A 17,472-nucleotide genomic window follows, 5' to 3' on the forward strand; every position below is an offset into this window, starting at 1 on the left:
ATCCTACTTCCCAAAGTCATAATAGAATGAGACAAAGGCAAGGGACATGCATGATGTGTTGGTCTGGGACAATTTGGTTTTGGACATTAAAGGTGCTTAATTTGGTTTTGATGGCTGCGAATGGCAACCCGGGCATGGTAGTATTTAGTGTTGAGGTCCCCATCATTAATCCATTTAACCTTGGTGTGAGACCACCATCTAAGATTAACGTGGCGAAGGAGGGCATTATATTTGTTACGAAGACAAATAAGTGCTTAAGAGCAAAATCACATTGTTTAAGAGAGTATCAGCTTGAGTGGATGCAAGAAGGTCTTGAATCCTTGAGTCTATCAAGATTATTTGAGATATTTGTTAGAGGGGAAGTGAATCAGGAAGAGCGAGACCAAGATCTAGAAATAAGATCATGGGACTTAGGATGTTCAACCCAAAAATTCTGGAAGTAAAACAGCTTGTTAGTAGGTTTGTGTAAAGGAGAGATGAAAACAAAAATGGAGCAATGATCTAAAGCAAACTAAGGGACCCTCCCAATTGTTACATGATATTTATTTTGGGCCAGAGAAACTAAGATCCTTAAGTCTCACATTTTCTAAAAATCATATAAAGTTTAAACAGAGAAATAGCAAGAGATATGATGACCTTCATATTTGTCTTAAGGCAAGAAAATACAAATGAAATCTCCCAGAAGAAGCCATAAAAAATCATCAAAATCTATCAAGTACAAAGTGCTCAATATAAGTTTACTTTTCCAACAAAGAAACACATGCATATATAATTGAGAGAAGCCACAAAGAAGAGTTTTTGAATTGAAAAATGACATGTATAAAATGCTTACGAGAAGATAGAATCTATATGTTGATACAATCTATTTTTTAGAGGAGTTAGCTAGTAAAACCCATCGAAGAGATAGCAAAGGAGCTCTATCATCTTCCCAAAAAAATGATAGTTAGCTGAGCACGGGACGCAAACAAGTTTATTTCCTATTAAATCTAGAGAGTTCGATCTAGATAAATGTGAAAGATAATGTCAAACATGTCTCTCCGAAGACCTTTATAGTTCCAACTAAAGATATGCAGAGGTAGTAAGAGAAGAAGGGGTAGAGGAGGAAAGAATATTCCCTACTTCAAGGTCTCCTAAAGAAAAAGCAACTAGAGCTTTCTTCGTATAACCGCGTCCAGCACCACCATAAATTTAACCTTCTCTCTTATTGTTGTGTAGTCATTGGAAGAAGTGTGTCCGATCTAAGCACCCACCACAACCTCTTTAGCCAAGACAGTATCATCTCTTGCAACAAAGTTAAGCGGATCTCATGACATGGAATCAATGATCGACTTGACCTTATCTATCGATCCTTGAAGGAGGGATAGGAGCAAGAGTGAATGTGAATCAAGGTTTCAGGTGATTTAAAAAGATGGAACGAGGAGAGGAAAGAGAGGATTTATAGGAAGCCCTCCTCATGTGATTGGAAGTAGTGGTGGTAAGAGACATGTGGCTCGAGGTGGCAATGATAATAGAGAGTGCTAAGGAAGCACCAATGGAAGATAGTTTCAAGGAGCCAACCTTATATTGAAAGTCTAAGGGATATCATAAGAGGGCACCATGGTAACCAAGCTTGGGACAATTATCATCCTCTAGACTTGTCACATAATGATGATTTTTAATTTTGAAACCTAAATAACAAAGGTTTATCATCCTCTAGTCTGCTTATTACTTCTCGACTTGGACCAATCTCCCCGGGATTAGTGGTGTCAATTAAGAAAGCTTCTAGTTTACTAGATCAAAATTTTTTCTTACAAATTGTTACACCACTGTCACCCTAGATTTGTTAAATTTGATTTTTCTACCTCTAATTCATGTCATTTCTGCTCAATACCAATGAGACTTTCAATATCATCTCTTCTTCTTTTACCATATAATAGTTACGTTATGAAAATCCTTTGAAACCCAACTTTGGATCTTTTCTTCCTTTGATACTAAGCATGGCGATATATGGCTCTATGAAGGGTCAGATGTTGACTCTAAAGCCTCCTCTACTTTAAGAGCCTTGATTATATCCTTTGGTGGTTTTGGAGGGTTAAAAATAACTAGATCTTCAAACCGAGAGTTTTAGGAGAAGATCTCACTTAGAGATTTCTTAGTCGAGACTATAATCTGAGTGGCTTAAATTTAAATATGATGTTCCTTAAATAAAAAAATAAAGATGAAGGCACTTATTTCATTTTATATCTCGATACTAGTGATGCATAATTTTTTGATTAAAAAAATTTAAAGGATTAGAGGGTTCTCTTCTTGGTAGCAATTTTCATTAAAAAAATTTAAAGGATTAGAGGGTTCTCTTCTTGGTAGCAATTTTCATTCATGATAGCGTATGTAAAGTTTTGCTAGATGGTGCCAATCGTATTCATGTTAAAACTGATTCTAGGAGCCTTATTGGCTCTTATTTTATCACATATTTATCATATCAACTGATTAGCAATTCATGCTAGAATATATCTATCTATAATTTTTTGAAGAAGGGAGTGGCCCTTGCATCTTTTTTTTGCTTATTACCTTTGATCTTTGGAGTGACTTTTTTACCCATGCATTTTGTTAATTAATTTTTTTTAGAAAAAACTTCATGTTTAGAAAAATTATAATTCGGACAACTTTAGAAGAAGTAGAAAGAAAATAACAAGAACAACCATAAAATAGTAGTACATATAAATGAAATCATTCAAATAAAAAATATGATTTTAAATAAATATTTTTATTAGTTTATGAACAAGAGCAATCAAATATAAAGACTTATATATCAGTTATAGTATTTTTTAATAAACTTTTCAAAACACTTTAGTTTTAACAGTACTGAAATTTAGGAATTCAATCATTTACCTATGGATCGATTCATATGATATAATTAAGTATTGCTCTAATTATCTTGTCAGAAGAATATTACAAGGATTATGATAAATAGGATACTCTTTGTAAAATATAAAAAAGTAATAGCTATTGAGAAAATCCAAAAAAAATAAAAAAAAATTCAAGAATTCATCATACTCTTTTCTCTAATTGATGTTATTTTGCATTATTTTTAACCTTCACAGACAAACTATCTTTCGAGTAAGTCAAGTCAAGTCAACCATTCAAGTTAACTATTTAATAAAACTTTTATAATAGGACATCCCAAGTCAAGTCATGTCAACCCAACCTTATAATAAAACTTTTATAATACGACAACTCAAAGTCAAGTCAATCATATTAATTCATGTAACATTTAGAGAAAGAAAAACTTATATAAGGGCACATTTCAAGTCAAGTCAAATTTATCTTGTTAAGTTCAACAAATTCTTCCGCTATATATATATATATCTATAATTCAAATTTCATAATAATAACATACAATTAGATACGATAGGAACACACATATACATTATAGTAAACATCATGATCTTAGGCATAACATTACTAAGATCACAACAACATGTAATTAGTGATACAAATATGCATACACATTAGTACACATCATAGGAACACACCAAAGAAATCATCCAACTTTCACAACAACTATACATGATATGAACAATATTCTCAACACTCAATCACATCACAATAAACATATATAAGTATTCCTGATAGTAAACATAACAATATTCACAACAGTAATGCATACAACAATAAATATATACACATCATAGTATTCACAACAAAGATATGAACATACATTAATATCACAATAAACATATATATATATCAAATTTCATTACAGCAAATAACATATATAACGCTCAAAGAACTTTACCAGCAACAGAAACTTGACAAGGAAACCATGTACTACACACAGATCAAACATTTCAATGGCCAATAAAAGATGCAACTCATGGAAGCGAAGTCCACTTGGTTGATCATAATTCTCGAGTCATCAAATCAGAAAACTTCAATGCATGGAGAGATGCCGGGCTCGGCTGCGCCGATAACTTTTCAAAGATCTGCTTCATCGTCGGGCGAGTTTCTGGGTTGATGTCAACGCAATGGATCGCCAATGTTAAAGCTGCAGCTACTTCATCTGCAACTTGGTCAACCGGAAGTGATACACGCTGGTCTAATATATCTTTCACAAACAGGCTTTGGCCGGAGGAAGATGATAGGGTAGAAATGATATCTCCTGGGTAAGTTCCCACTAGCAACTCGAATGTGATCACCCCAAAACTATACACATCGCATTTGGTGGTCAGTCTCATTGTATAAGCGAGCTCTACAGACAAGAAGATCGATGATCAAACTTACTTGATACAGAAGTATGTCCTCTAATTAGACAAGAACATCGCATTTGCACTTTTACTGAAACAACAATCTACGATTCTAAAATACCATAACATGTCAAGAAATCTTCGTATGGAGTTACAAAATATTAATCAAAATGTTACCTGGTGCCAAGTAACCATGCGTGCCGGCAAGCATGCTCCAGTTTGAGGTATCTGGATTCAGGAGTCGAGCAATGCCGAAGTCAGAAACACAAGCCTTGAATTCTGAATCCAGTAGAATATTGTTGCTGGTTACATCTCGATGAACGATAGGTGGAACACAATCATGATGCATGTAGGAGAGAGCACGAGCCACATCTTTGACAATATTCACCCTCTTCACCCAGTCTAATTCTGCTGCTGCTGCTTCGATTCTGAGGACGGATCCCAAACTCCCTCTCTCCACGTACTCGTACACGAGAAACTTGTGGTGAGGAGAGGAGCAGAATCCGTAAAGTTTGACAATATTGCGATGTCGGATTCGAGTAAGAGTTTCTATCTCATTCTGAAAGGGTTGCTCGTCCACCGTGTTCTCGTGTTCGGACAGGTGAATTTTCTTCACTGCTAGCACCTCTCCACTTGATAATTCTGCTCTATAAACACTGCCATATGCACCGGTTCCGATCAAGTACTTCTCATCGAAATCTTCTGTTGCTTCGATGATATCCTTGTATGCAACTTTTCCATCAAAATTCAATACAGAGAATGTACCCTGTTTGATGGGATTATTGACAGCTTGCACTCTGTGTTTCTTCCTCTTCAGGAATCGCAAAGCAATTCCGACGAACAGAAGCAAGAGAAGTAAGACGACCATAGATGCAACAATAGATAAGATAATGACTGTGTGGTGCTTACTTCCGTGGTGTTCATTTGCAGTAGATGAAGCACATGGAGGCAAACCTTTGACAACCCCACACAAACCTTTGTTGTGGACAAACCACTCTACTGGAGCTTCCTGGAAATGCTTGTTATCGGGAACTGGACCCTCCAATTCATTGTATGAGACATCGATGATGAACATGCTACGCATATCCCTAAAAGTTGATGGAAGATTACCCGTCAAGCCATTGTGTGATAGATTCAAATTTTGCAACATCAACAATTTACCGAATTGCGTTGGTATCTCCCCTGTCAAAGAGTTATGGCTGATGTCGAGTGCGTCTTGAAGGTACACCAGATTGCCTATCTCAAAAGGAATGCTTCCGCTGAGGTTGTTGTTGTTAAGCTTCAGCAAATGGAGTTTCATGCAATTTCCTATCTGATATGGTATCCTACCTATCAAGCCGTTTCTCGACAGATCAAGAAGTTCAAGGTTGGACATCCTTCCCAGCTCTGCTGGTATCTCTCCAATGAGTTGATTGTTGCTCAGGTTGAAGTTATAAAGATGAGCCAGGTTGCCCAAGCTCCTTGGGATCTCTCCTTGGAAGTAGTTTGAAGAAAGGTCCAGTTCTTCCAGCTTTGATAGCTGTCCAAGTTCTGATGGTACAACTCCGGTGATATTGTTATTTGAGATTCCTAGGAACGTCAGATTGTGCCATCTTCCCCAATCTGATGAGATTGTACCAGACAATCTATTGAAGCTTAAATCCAAATACAAAAGATTGGGATATGCCCCAAGGCGTTCAGATACATCCCCGGTCAGTTGATTATGATGCAGACGAACATTCTTTAGGCTCGTACAATTCTTCAATGTTGCGGGAATGGGACCTTGGAAGCTGTTGTTGCTCAGCATTAGGATCCGTAGGGCTCCTCCTTTGCATATCTCTGGAGGCAAATAACCAGAAAAGTCATTATCTTTCAATAGAAGAATAGCCAGACCTGTAATGTTGTTCATCTCCGGAGGCAAAGGACCAGACAAATGGTTATAGGATAAGCGTAGATCGATGAGGTTCCTTGAGATACCAATTGATGGTGGGATTTGGCCTGAGAGTTTGTTCACTTCGAGAGACAAGTTAGTGAGTTGGTGCAGCTTTCCAATTTCTGGAGGCATAGAACCTGACAATTCATTCATCCAAAGGTAAAGGATCTCCAACTTGCTCTGATTTCCCACCGATGAAGGGATGGGACCTGTTAGGCTATTATTAGAGAGCGAGAAGTGCACCAGGTTTATTAGGTGTCCTAGTTCTCTAGGAATGAATCCCGTTAATTGATTTTGAGCGAGTTCCAACATGTAGAGGTTTGTCAAGTTTCCTAAACTAGGAGGGATGGAACCATTGAGTTGGTTTGCCCAGAGATCAAGGATGGTCAACTTTCTAAGTCTCCCCAACTCCTCAGGGATGACATCCGTAATCATATTTTTTTCTAGTTGCATGTCTGTAAGCCTACTAAGGTTGCTCAGAGACGGAGGTATAGGACCACTTATCTGATTCTGGCTAAGATTTAGGAACTGAAGCGCCCTCACGGAACCAATCTCGACAGGAATTCTGCCTGTGAACCTGTTAGCAGCCAGATCAAGAGATACGAGGTTGGAGAGAGCCGAAATGGTAGGGGGAATGTTCCCGTTCAGCTGGTTGTAGCTGAGGTTGAGATTGGCAAGCGATCGGAACGCCGAGAAATTAAGAGCATCGAGTGGCCCCGCTAAGCTCATATTTGGCAGCTGTATCTCGGAGATGACCAAGCGCCCATTGCGTGCGATGTTGCATGCAACCCCAGTCCAATTGCATGGACTGGAGTCGACGTTCCAGGACGCGAGCAACTGCGGACTTCGGAGTGTGGACTTCCAATGGAGTAGAGCTCTCCCTTGGAACCCCAGCACGGAAGCTGCTCTTACAAGAACAACAAAAGGAGAGAGAAATACTAGTAGGAGTAGTGTGGTGGAGAGAGAACTTCTGCGTAGTTGACATGCCATGATCGTAATATAGCTTAAGAAAGGATTGCAGAACTTTTTGTCGTGGGTTTGGGCAAAGAGATGAGGGAACTTTTATAGGCGATACTCCCCTGTGAAAATAATGTCTTTACATTTACATCCAACAATATCGTGTTATGCACGTTGCCTAGTAGGCTTTTACTGTCCTCATCCAATGTTCTTAGAGTGAGACTTAGTTTACAGAGTCAATAGAAAAGGGAAAAAAAAATGAAGCACCAATTGGATAATTGTGGTTGTATAGACTTAGTTTATAGATTCAATAGAAAATAAAATAAAGGAAAATAAATGTGGTTGTATAATGTGGAAATATTTGTGTATTTCGAAGGAAAAAAATACGAGTGATCGGAAATAGCCATTTTTTCTTTGGTGAATCCAGTCTCTTGTTAGTGCCTATGATCATCAGTTGAAGTCTTCGTTTTGCTGTCGACATTTAATGTTGTGCCACCTCACTGTTGGATGATTGACTTGTGCGCCTGTCCAGTAGAGAAATATTCCAAGAACATTTAATGGTTGATGATTCTATTTCTCTTGAGGTTTGACACCATTGACTTGACCACATCCTAGGTATACAAATCTTTCAACGAAAAGAATTAGTTTTGTCGCCGTACGAATTAAGATGGCTGTTACTTAATTATATTTTATTTATTTGTATTTATGTGTATATATTATGATTAAATATAATGATAGAACTATCTTAGATCAATTATAAAGATCATTTTAAATTATATTAAAAAAATAATATTATTATGATACGAAGCATAATATTGATAATGTATAATCGGTATGATTCATATTGCTAATCATACTTAATATATTATTATTATATTTATTGACTTTTTTTAATTTGTATGTGTATAAATTATTTTCAAAATTCAAAATCCAATTAGATAAAATTATTTTCAAAATTCAAAATCCAATTAGATAAAATTATTTTTAAATAAATTTTATTTTTATTTATTTTTTATTTTAAATTATTTTGTATCTTATCAATTAATGGGCTAAGCGAAAGAATGTTAGATTATATTATCATATCTAATTTGATAAGATATATTATGGATATAATTAGATTCTAATTATGATTATTAACTAATAGAAAGGAAGTCTAATTACGATAAAATTCCTTATGAGATGATCTTGATAGGATATACTCTCCTAATTACTTATCATAATTTTCTCTACTCTCACCTATAAATAGATAAGACATTATAGGAACTATATACATAATATATAGATGATACATAAATGTGTAGATACGTAAAATTATTAAAAAAATATAAATATTTTCTCATTTCCCTATAATCACGTGAACCGGTCAATGAGAAATTACAGATATTTTCTCATATTCCTTTGTCCCTAAATCTATTAATTATAGTGGTAACGTGAAGGATAAAAAGAGAAGAGAAAACACATCTAGTTTTCCATGCAAATTGACATTGTTATAATTTTTAAATCCGACAATGGTACAATTAAAATCAGATAAAGATTTTCTGAATAATATTCAAAGGTACACATTATAAATTTAGAAATCTATTATTATTTAATTTTAGATTTTGGGATTAAAATTTTTTGTATAATAATAACATTTTATACTTATAAGATCGACATGGCCAAACGTGGTAGAGATTGATGAAGAATGCATTGAGTTAACATAATAAGATATGATGAATATTGACAAAGAATAATGGAAAACATACTAAACCGACAAGATCAAGCGTGGTGGAAACCAATAGAAAATGGTGGAGAATACACTAGGCTAATATGATCAAGCGTAACGTAGATCGACGAAGAACGATAGTGAATGCACCAGGTCAATACGAACATGCAGAGATTGATGGAGACCATGGTAGGCGATGCTCGCCCATGAAAAAGTCTTTATATTGGGTTTAATGAGCATTACTCGCCGTTCACTTTCTTTCCATCTAACAGTTGCGATGTTAGCAATGGGGCGGAGTGGGTGAGTGATTACTTCTATACCGTGTTATGCACGTTGCCAGCTAACAATCTTCCACAATCCTTGTCCAATATTCTTAGACTAAGACATAGTTTCGGAGTCAAAAAAAAAAAAGCAAAGAAAAGATGGAGCACCAATTGGATAGTTGTGGTTGTTTGTACGTTGCTGTATTAAAAATTAATGTGGATATATTAGTGTTTCTCGACAGAACAAAAAAAGAAAAAGAAAAATCCGAGAGGGCCATTTCTTTGGTGAATTCTCGACAGAAAAAAAAAAGAAAAAGAAAAATCCGAGAGAGCCATTTCTTTGATGTGGACATTTAATGTTGTGTCACCTCATCGTTGCCAGAAGACGATGACTCGTACATTTAACGGTTGATGGTTCTATTTCTCTTTAGTCTTCACACCATTCACGTCTATGTGAGAATTAAGAAATGTATATTTTATTATATATTTTCTGTTCACAACTCTATTTATAGGAGGGAATGAAGGGAATCTATGATGGAATATAAAAAACCTTTTGATAGTTTTTATACAAGTCTTTCAAGAGAAAGACGAAGAAAGCGGTAAAAGTCATGACGAAATGAACTAGCTGTTTCAAATTAATTAAAAGTGGGTTGGAATAGAGCCATCTAATTAACTCTTTCATTTAATTATTTAGGAATAGAATGAAACGAAACCCAAAAAAAAAAAAAAAAACTCATTCATTTTAGTTTGGTTAAGAAATAACTTGGAACTAATTGTCATAAAAATTCTCTGTGCCGCCCTATTCATATTTTCCAGAAAAATACTTGAGTACATTATATGTATCGATTCATAGGATGAATCGGTCCGATCCTCGATGTATAAGATTGATACTATCATTAGAGTAATTTTTATTATTTTTATATCTTTACTTAAGTACTATAAGTTTATTTAATAATAATATAACTGATGCTATGAAACTCAAAATCTAATAGTAATCAGTTTATTTATAAAAAATAAAATTTTAATTAGACATTCATATTGATTTAGAAATAAAAATGACTAAGAAGACTTCTATATTAGTTTTTTTGGCAGGGTTGTACTAAGTTCGGATCGGACACTAATGGCTTGGCAAAACAATGCCATTAGAGCTTAGATTTAACCTAAGACTTGACTCTGACATTATAACAAAGTGAACCCAATTGACGTCAGCTTTAATTTATCAAGTGAATATGAATTCGTCTTGGCAATTAATTGGCTTTGGCATGCATCTTGACGTTGGCATAAGAGAAGATTGAAGGATGTGATGATCCATGTGTGTCGACTCCCCTCCCTTGAAATCAACATAGTCAATTGCGACGACGACGACGACGACGACTACGTCGACGACGACGACGTCGACGTCGACGACAACGAACCAATAAATAAATAATAATTATTATTATTTGAATCTGGAATCCTGTATAACTGAACTCAATGAGTCAAGGGACTTACCAACGTATGAATTTTACCGTTGAACTAGTTACTTGTGAGACCAAGCGACACGAGATGGTAAGGTAACAGTCCCATTAAGCCCCAAGTCCCTTACTTGTGATGTTGCATGCGACCCCCGACCAACGAACGCGAGCAATCGCCCAACTTGGAGGGTAGATCTCTCTCTCTCTCTCTCTCTCTCTCTCTCTCTCTGAGTGGAGCTGTTGTTAAAAGAACAAGAAAGAAAAGGAGAGAGTTGTCGTAGCGACAGTAAGGTGGTACAGACACAACATCTGTATCGTTGAGATGCCATTTTTATTGTGGTGATCACAGAGATAAGGAAATTGATAAGTGCTCGATAAAATGTACTCACCTTTCATGCAAATAGTTCCTAACTCGTAGTACTCATCTGCACCCACCTAACAATCTGGCAGATATTACTAATTACATCCATCTTGTGGTGGCAATGCACATAATTGTTTTGTTATTTGTACATACAACTTCATCTCGATGAAGATTTCTTAGGTTGATTCGAACCAACCTAAAGGATCGGGTCCGGGTTTGATTACACGAAACTGACCTAATGAGTTGCTTCAAGATTGACAAACCCAAATCTGCAACAACAGCAACATAGATAGAATTTATGGTTCAAGATTATAATTCAAAAGAACTCTACAAGTAGCAGAAACTCAACAAGAAAACACACAGATCAAACCTTTCTGTAAGGCTTTCAGCCTAGCGAAAAGTTGCGGAGCGGTATAACCTCGCAATCTCCGCACGCTTCCCCTAAGAGAAAAGCAATGCCAAAACTATACAATTCATTTATCATCCCAAATTTACACAATTGAATAAAAGTCTAACATTCATCTTACATATTCATAATATGCATATCAATATAATAATAAAAAATTAAATACCTTAATAGGTTTTTCCAAGCATATCCACTGATGACTTGCTCCTCGATTTCTAAAATATTCAAGCACAAGGGTACAATAGCTTAGTAAGCACCCATAACTCACGTACCAACAAAACTAATATAAAAGAATAAATCTTTTTATCAAAACTTATAAGTCACTTTTCAATTAGTGCTTGTTTCCAATAAATAACTGCATAGAAAAAAAATTATATAAAGAAATCATAACATAAGCTAATCAAAACTGAGATTTATATATCGTGCAAATGATATGCTTATAATAGAATAACTTTCAAATAAATTTTTTTTCAAAGTAATATATAAATAGCTAAGGTCATATAATATATATATATATATATAATTTTAGTAACGACAGCTATGGCTATACTATATCCGCTGACAATGTCTAGAATCATATTTAACCCCATGATATAGATAACACATGTTTCCCTATGTCAGGACTTAGAAGAATCTGGTTTCTAACAAATACTAATATTTTACCCCCATTAGTGTGGTTCAGATCATAACCACACCAAACAATCTGAAACGTTACAAATCATATGTCAAACTTTTGAATGAATTTTTATAAAACATTTGACAGAAACATATAACATTTTTCAAAATAATTCCATAATATTTTTTACCATAAAATAATTTGTAGGCCAATACTTATTTCAAATAATATTTGTAAAACAAACATATACATTTTTAATGATTGCAAACATGTATAATATATTTTATTATTTTTGAATAATAAAGTATTTCAGAAATCAATAAAAATCACATAATTCAATAATATATATATATATATATATATATATTTCATTACTTCGAAAATAGATTAGACTGAGTTGTTCGAATACTTATCTAGATCTTGGACTATAAATCCGACGTCAGAGAATCCTTCCTCTTTTCCTATATCATATGAGATATATAAATTAAAATCTTATATGAAATCTTACAATAAATGCATTATTTAATTTATTTTTTTCCTTATAATTTTCTCTCATCTTTCTCCCTTTATTTATTTATTAATTTTAATCTCTCGATCTTGTTCTTCTTCCTATTTGACTTTTCTCTCCTTTGCTTTAACTTTTTTTTTTTTCTATAATTTCTTCTTCCCTTCGTTGCCCACAATCTGTGGTTGTTGAGTGACAGCAACGAAATTTTCTTCTTTTTTTTTTTTCTCCAACCTACTGATCCCATCATACTCGGAACATGATTGGCACTTTCCGTATGTCACCATGTGGCCTACACCACCACCTACGCTGCAAGGTTGCAACATCATAATCTCCTCTCCGCCTCTTTGCTATTTCGTCATCTGCCAACAAAAGCCTTAGAGTCGCCAAGGCGATCAAGCTTTTTATATATAAATATATGAATTTTCTTTTCTACTGTTCACTTCATTTTATTCTTGCATTATAGACTTTTTTTTTCTTCCTAACTTTCTTGTCTCTTTCTCTTGATCGGTACTCTATCGGTCCCGTTAATTTCTCTTTCTGTCTTCTTCTTAGACTCTTTTATTTTTTATTTTTACTTCTCTTTAAGAATTGATTCGTAGTAGTTATCTAGTTATCATGTTCTAGGTAGTTTTAGGTATGTTTCAAGAAGTGACCCATGATTTAGAAGTTATAAGGTAGTTTCTATAACTACCTCAACCATGGGTGACATAGTGGAGTGAGGTAGTTACCACTAGGTTCTATAAATAGGACCATAGTTCATGAAGTAAGATAGAAGGAGAATATACTTGGGAATATCTTGTAAGTGTTCTATGTCAATCATCTTGTTTTAAATACTACATTGATTTTCTTGATCGAAAAGATTCTTTTTACTAATATCGTACTATTATGTTTTTATTATTTCTTTACTCTTTAATCCCCAATATTTATGGTATCAGAGTTAAGTTTCAATTTAAACAGGGTATTATGACTTTCAATGGTAATTCCATGTCTCAACCCCTTATTCATATCTTCTCGGGCAAATGCTATGAATTTTGGAGTATCAAGATGAAGACTCTATTCGAGTCTCAAGATCTTTGAAACTTAATAGAGAATGGATATGCGGATCCAGATGAAGAAATCACGCTGAGGGAGAATAGAAAGGACTCAAAGACATTGTTCTTCATTCAATAAGCTGTACATGAGACAATCTTCTCAAGAATTGCAGCAGCGACAACCTCAAAGCAAGCATTGTTAATACTTCAAAATGAATTTCAAGGCTTATCAAGGGTGATTACGGTAAAACTTCAAACCTTTCGTCGTGAGTTTGAAATTTTATTCTTGAAAAACAATGAATCGATGTAAGATTTTCTTTCTTGAGTGACTGAAATTGTTAGTCAAATGAAATCTTATGGTGAACATCTTCCTGATCATATAATTGTTGCAAAAGTTTTGAGAAGTTTAACTCCGAAATTTAATCATATTGTTGCTGCAATTGAGGAGTCAAAAGATTTATTTACATTTTCATTTGATGAACTAATGAGTTTCTTGTAAGCACATGAAACAAGGTTGAACAGGTCACTTGAAAAAAGTGAAAAGAAAGCATTTCAGGTTAAGAGAGAGTCTTCTACTTCAAAAGAAGACAAAAAATCAATAGGAAGAGGACGTGACAGAGGAGGATTTCATGGTAGAGGAAATGTAAGAGGAAAAAGAAGAGGATACTTTGATGGGCATGATGAACAAAGACAATCAAATTATGATAAAAAAAATTATACGAGTGAAATTAAATATCACTATTGTAAAAAGTTTGGTCACATGAAGGTAGATTGCTGGAAAAAAGAAAAGCAAGCAAGCTATGTGGAGGAAAATGAAGAAAATAGTAAGTTGTTTAGGACTCATTCACAAGTTAATGATATCTCAAATGATATTTGGTTTCTAAATAGTGGGTGTTCTAATCATGTGTCAAGCATAAAATCAATGTTTAGAAATATTGTAGAAACTCATAAGTTGAAAGTTAGACTTGGAGATAACAAGCAAATTTAAGTGAAAGGAAAATGAACAATTAAGGTGAAGACAAATCAATGGAAGGTAAAATACCTTGACAATATTTTCTTTGTTCCTACTTTATCACATAACTTGTTGAGTATTGGTCAATTGATAGATGATGGATATTCAGTTATATTTGATGATGGTTCATGCACTATTAAAGATAAAATATCTGGTTTGATTACGGTAAATGTTTGCATGATGCAAAACAAGATGTTTCCACTTGATGATTCAAATATTGAAAAGCATGCTCTTATCACAACTCAAAAGAATGAGTTTCATTTATGACATTTAAGATATGGACACCTTAACATTAAGGGTTTAAGGTTGTTAAATAAAAAAAAAATGGTTTTCAGATTGTCCAAGATTAATACACTTGATGTATGTGAATGTTTCATTTATGACAAACAAAGTAAAAAATCATTTCCTGTTGGAAAAGAATGGAGCATCTAATTGTCTTGAATTAATTCATGCTGACTTATATGGACCTATGAATACAAAATCATTTAGTAGAAGTCAATATTTTCTATTGTTTACTAATGATTATAGTCGCATGAGTTGGGTATATTTTCTGAAACTGAAATATAAAACATTTGATAATTTTTGAAAATTCAAGGCACTTGTAAAAAGGTAAAGTGGTAGATACATAAAGATACTTCGAACATATAGAGATTGAATTTTTATCTAATGAGTTTAATTCTTTTTGTGAAGAAAATGATATTCGTAGAGAATTGACAACACCATACACACCGAAATAAAATAGTATAGCTGAACGTAAGAATCAAACTGTTGTTGAAATGACAAGAAGTTTGCTTAAAGAAAACACCTTCCAAATCAGCTTTGGATAAAAGCAATAACAACAACAATTTATAATTTACTGTTCACTTCCTTTTATTCTTGCAAGATAGATTTTTTTTTTTCTAACTTCCTTATCTCTTTCTCTTTCTCTATCGATCCTCATTAATTTATCTTTCTGTCTTCTTCCCGACTCTTTCAATTTTTTTTTTCACTTCTCTCAGGAACCCTTTTTTTTTTTTTTCCTTCATTTCCTCTTCTTTCTCTCTCCTTTCTCTTTACTGTTCATATACTTTTCTCTTACGTATCTTCTTCTCTTCCTCTCACGGGTTGCACATCTCTCTCTTTCTCTCTCTCTCTCTCTCTTATATATTGTTCTTCCGACATCCTTTCTCTCTTTTCCTCCTCGAGCATGGTTGCTTGACCGTGACCTTGCCGTCATGGTACCACCACACACCGACGACGGATGAGTATCCGATCATCATCCTATAAAGATATATCCTTACAACAACATTCAAAATCCATATCAAACAATCAATAAATTTCTTATAGGACTTTAAATTATGACTTATGAAAATCTTTAGATCTAGATATTCATTATATTATATATTGTTAAAAATATTTATAGATCAACTCACATATTTAACTCTATAACATAGATTTGATAGTTGATTTATGATATACATGATGAGTACTTGGATATTATATGATAGTTTCATAAAATAAAATATTTGGTAGCTCATTCACCCAAATACCTCTGGCTTCATAATTTTTTTTTAATAAGCCTTCAAGGATTGCTCGGTTGGTGACTTCGATTTCACAATTGGTTTAAGAATAAGCCATCAAATTGAATTTTAGTTGGATCCCCAAAGATGTCATAAAATTCTTTGAACCTGACATTACTGAACTATATCCTATTATCAATAATAAGTGCTTTAGGAACTCTAAATCGAGAGATGACACATAAATCCCTCCACCTATCTTTCTATGATCGATGTCATAGGTTTAGCCTCTGCCCATTTGATGAAGTAGTCAGCTCCAACCATAGACATTTCCTTTAGCCTGAAGTAGATGGAAAATATCCTAAAATATCTAGCCCCCATTATGCAAAGGGCTAAGATGAATCTATCAAGGTTCATTCCATTGTTGGGAGTCTTTAAACTTGAGCATTACGTTAACATCTATCATAGTGTTAAATGTATCTTACTACATCGTACTTGGGAGTTGGCTAGTAATACCCCTGTGAAGAACTTTGAAGGCCAATGATCTTCCCCCAATGTGTTATTCGCAAGTTACCTCCTAAATTTTAGATAGTAGGAGAGATGCTTGGTAGGGTGTAGACATCATAGTAGTGGTCGCGACATTGATCAACTATAAAATACACCGTCAAGGATGCAATATCATGCTTGTTGTCTTCATACTTTTCTTTTCTTAGTTGGATTATATGGGAGAGTTTCAATCATAAGATATTTTAAGATGTCTACAATACAAGTAGTCATTATTTGACTTTTGTTTATGCTCCCTAGAACTTTTAAGATCACCTCTTTTGATGGGCATACATGGTTTCTAGAGAATATCTTAGATAATGCATTTACTGCTATGTTGTCTCTTTAGGGGACTTGTTCAATACTGAATGATAGGATGTTAGTTATCATTTGCTTTGCCTCCATAAGATATAAGGATATGATAGAATCACGGGCCTCATATATACCATTGACTTGGTTGATAATCAATAAGGATTTAAGGATTTACTATAAATTTTCAGGCTCTAGATCCTCATTCCTTTATTGAGTTTTAGACTAAATAGTAGAGCCTCATACTTTGCCTTATTGTTAGTCACTTTGAAATTAAAACATAGCGCATGCTCATAACTCCCCCCCCCCGATTGCTGACGTTGTAGAGCTATTCACATAGAAGGTCTAGCATTGGAGCTCCTGCGAAGCCTCTTCAACAAAAGTCATTTTTACCATGATCGGCCAAGGCTTGAGCCTTGATGGCGATCTATGGTTTGTAAGAGATATCAAACTCGCTAAGCTCCACTACCTATTTAAGGAGTCTCCAAGTTGCATCAGGCTTTGAGAGGATCTGATGCATTGGTTTGTTTGTCATGATAATAACATGATGAGCTTAAAAGTATAGGCAGAGATTCCTTGCTACTAGCACTAATATGTAAGTTAGCTTTTCGAAGTTATGATATCGAGTTTATATTTTATGAAGTACATGATTGTATAGTATATTAGTCTTGGACTC

The 17,472-nt window shown here is 34.3% G+C and overlaps 2 protein-coding genes across 2 annotated transcripts; both read right to left on the reverse strand.

Annotated features, from left to right (window-relative positions):
- Positions 1-3,878: 3,878 nt before the first annotated feature.
- Positions 3,879-5,834, reverse strand: LOC135672148 (MDIS1-interacting receptor like kinase 2-like). Its single transcript, XM_065180601.1, has 2 exons — positions 4,401-5,834; positions 3,879-4,228 (listed from the first exon to the last, which is right to left on the reverse strand). The coding sequence occupies exons 1-2, from the start codon at positions 5,596-5,598 to the stop codon at positions 3,879-3,881; spliced, it is 1,548 nt and encodes a 515-aa protein (XP_065036673.1). The 5' UTR covers positions 5,599-5,834.
- An 89-nt stretch (positions 5,835-5,923) lies between these two features.
- LOC135672149 (probable leucine-rich repeat receptor-like protein kinase At1g35710) lies at positions 5,924-7,125 on the reverse strand. The gene is made up of 2 exons (XM_065180603.1): positions 6,096-7,125; positions 5,924-6,039 (listed from the first exon to the last, which is right to left on the reverse strand). The coding sequence occupies exons 1-2, from the start codon at positions 7,123-7,125 to the stop codon at positions 5,924-5,926; spliced, it is 1,146 nt and encodes a 381-aa protein (XP_065036675.1).
- Between the last annotated feature and the right edge of the window lie 10,347 nt (positions 7,126-17,472).

The sequence above is a fragment of the Musa acuminata genome, chromosome BXJ1-4, assembly GCF_036884655.1.
Source record: "Musa acuminata AAA Group cultivar baxijiao chromosome BXJ1-4, Cavendish_Baxijiao_AAA, whole genome shotgun sequence".
Taxonomy (NCBI): Eukaryota; Viridiplantae; Streptophyta; class Magnoliopsida; order Zingiberales; family Musaceae; genus Musa; species Musa acuminata.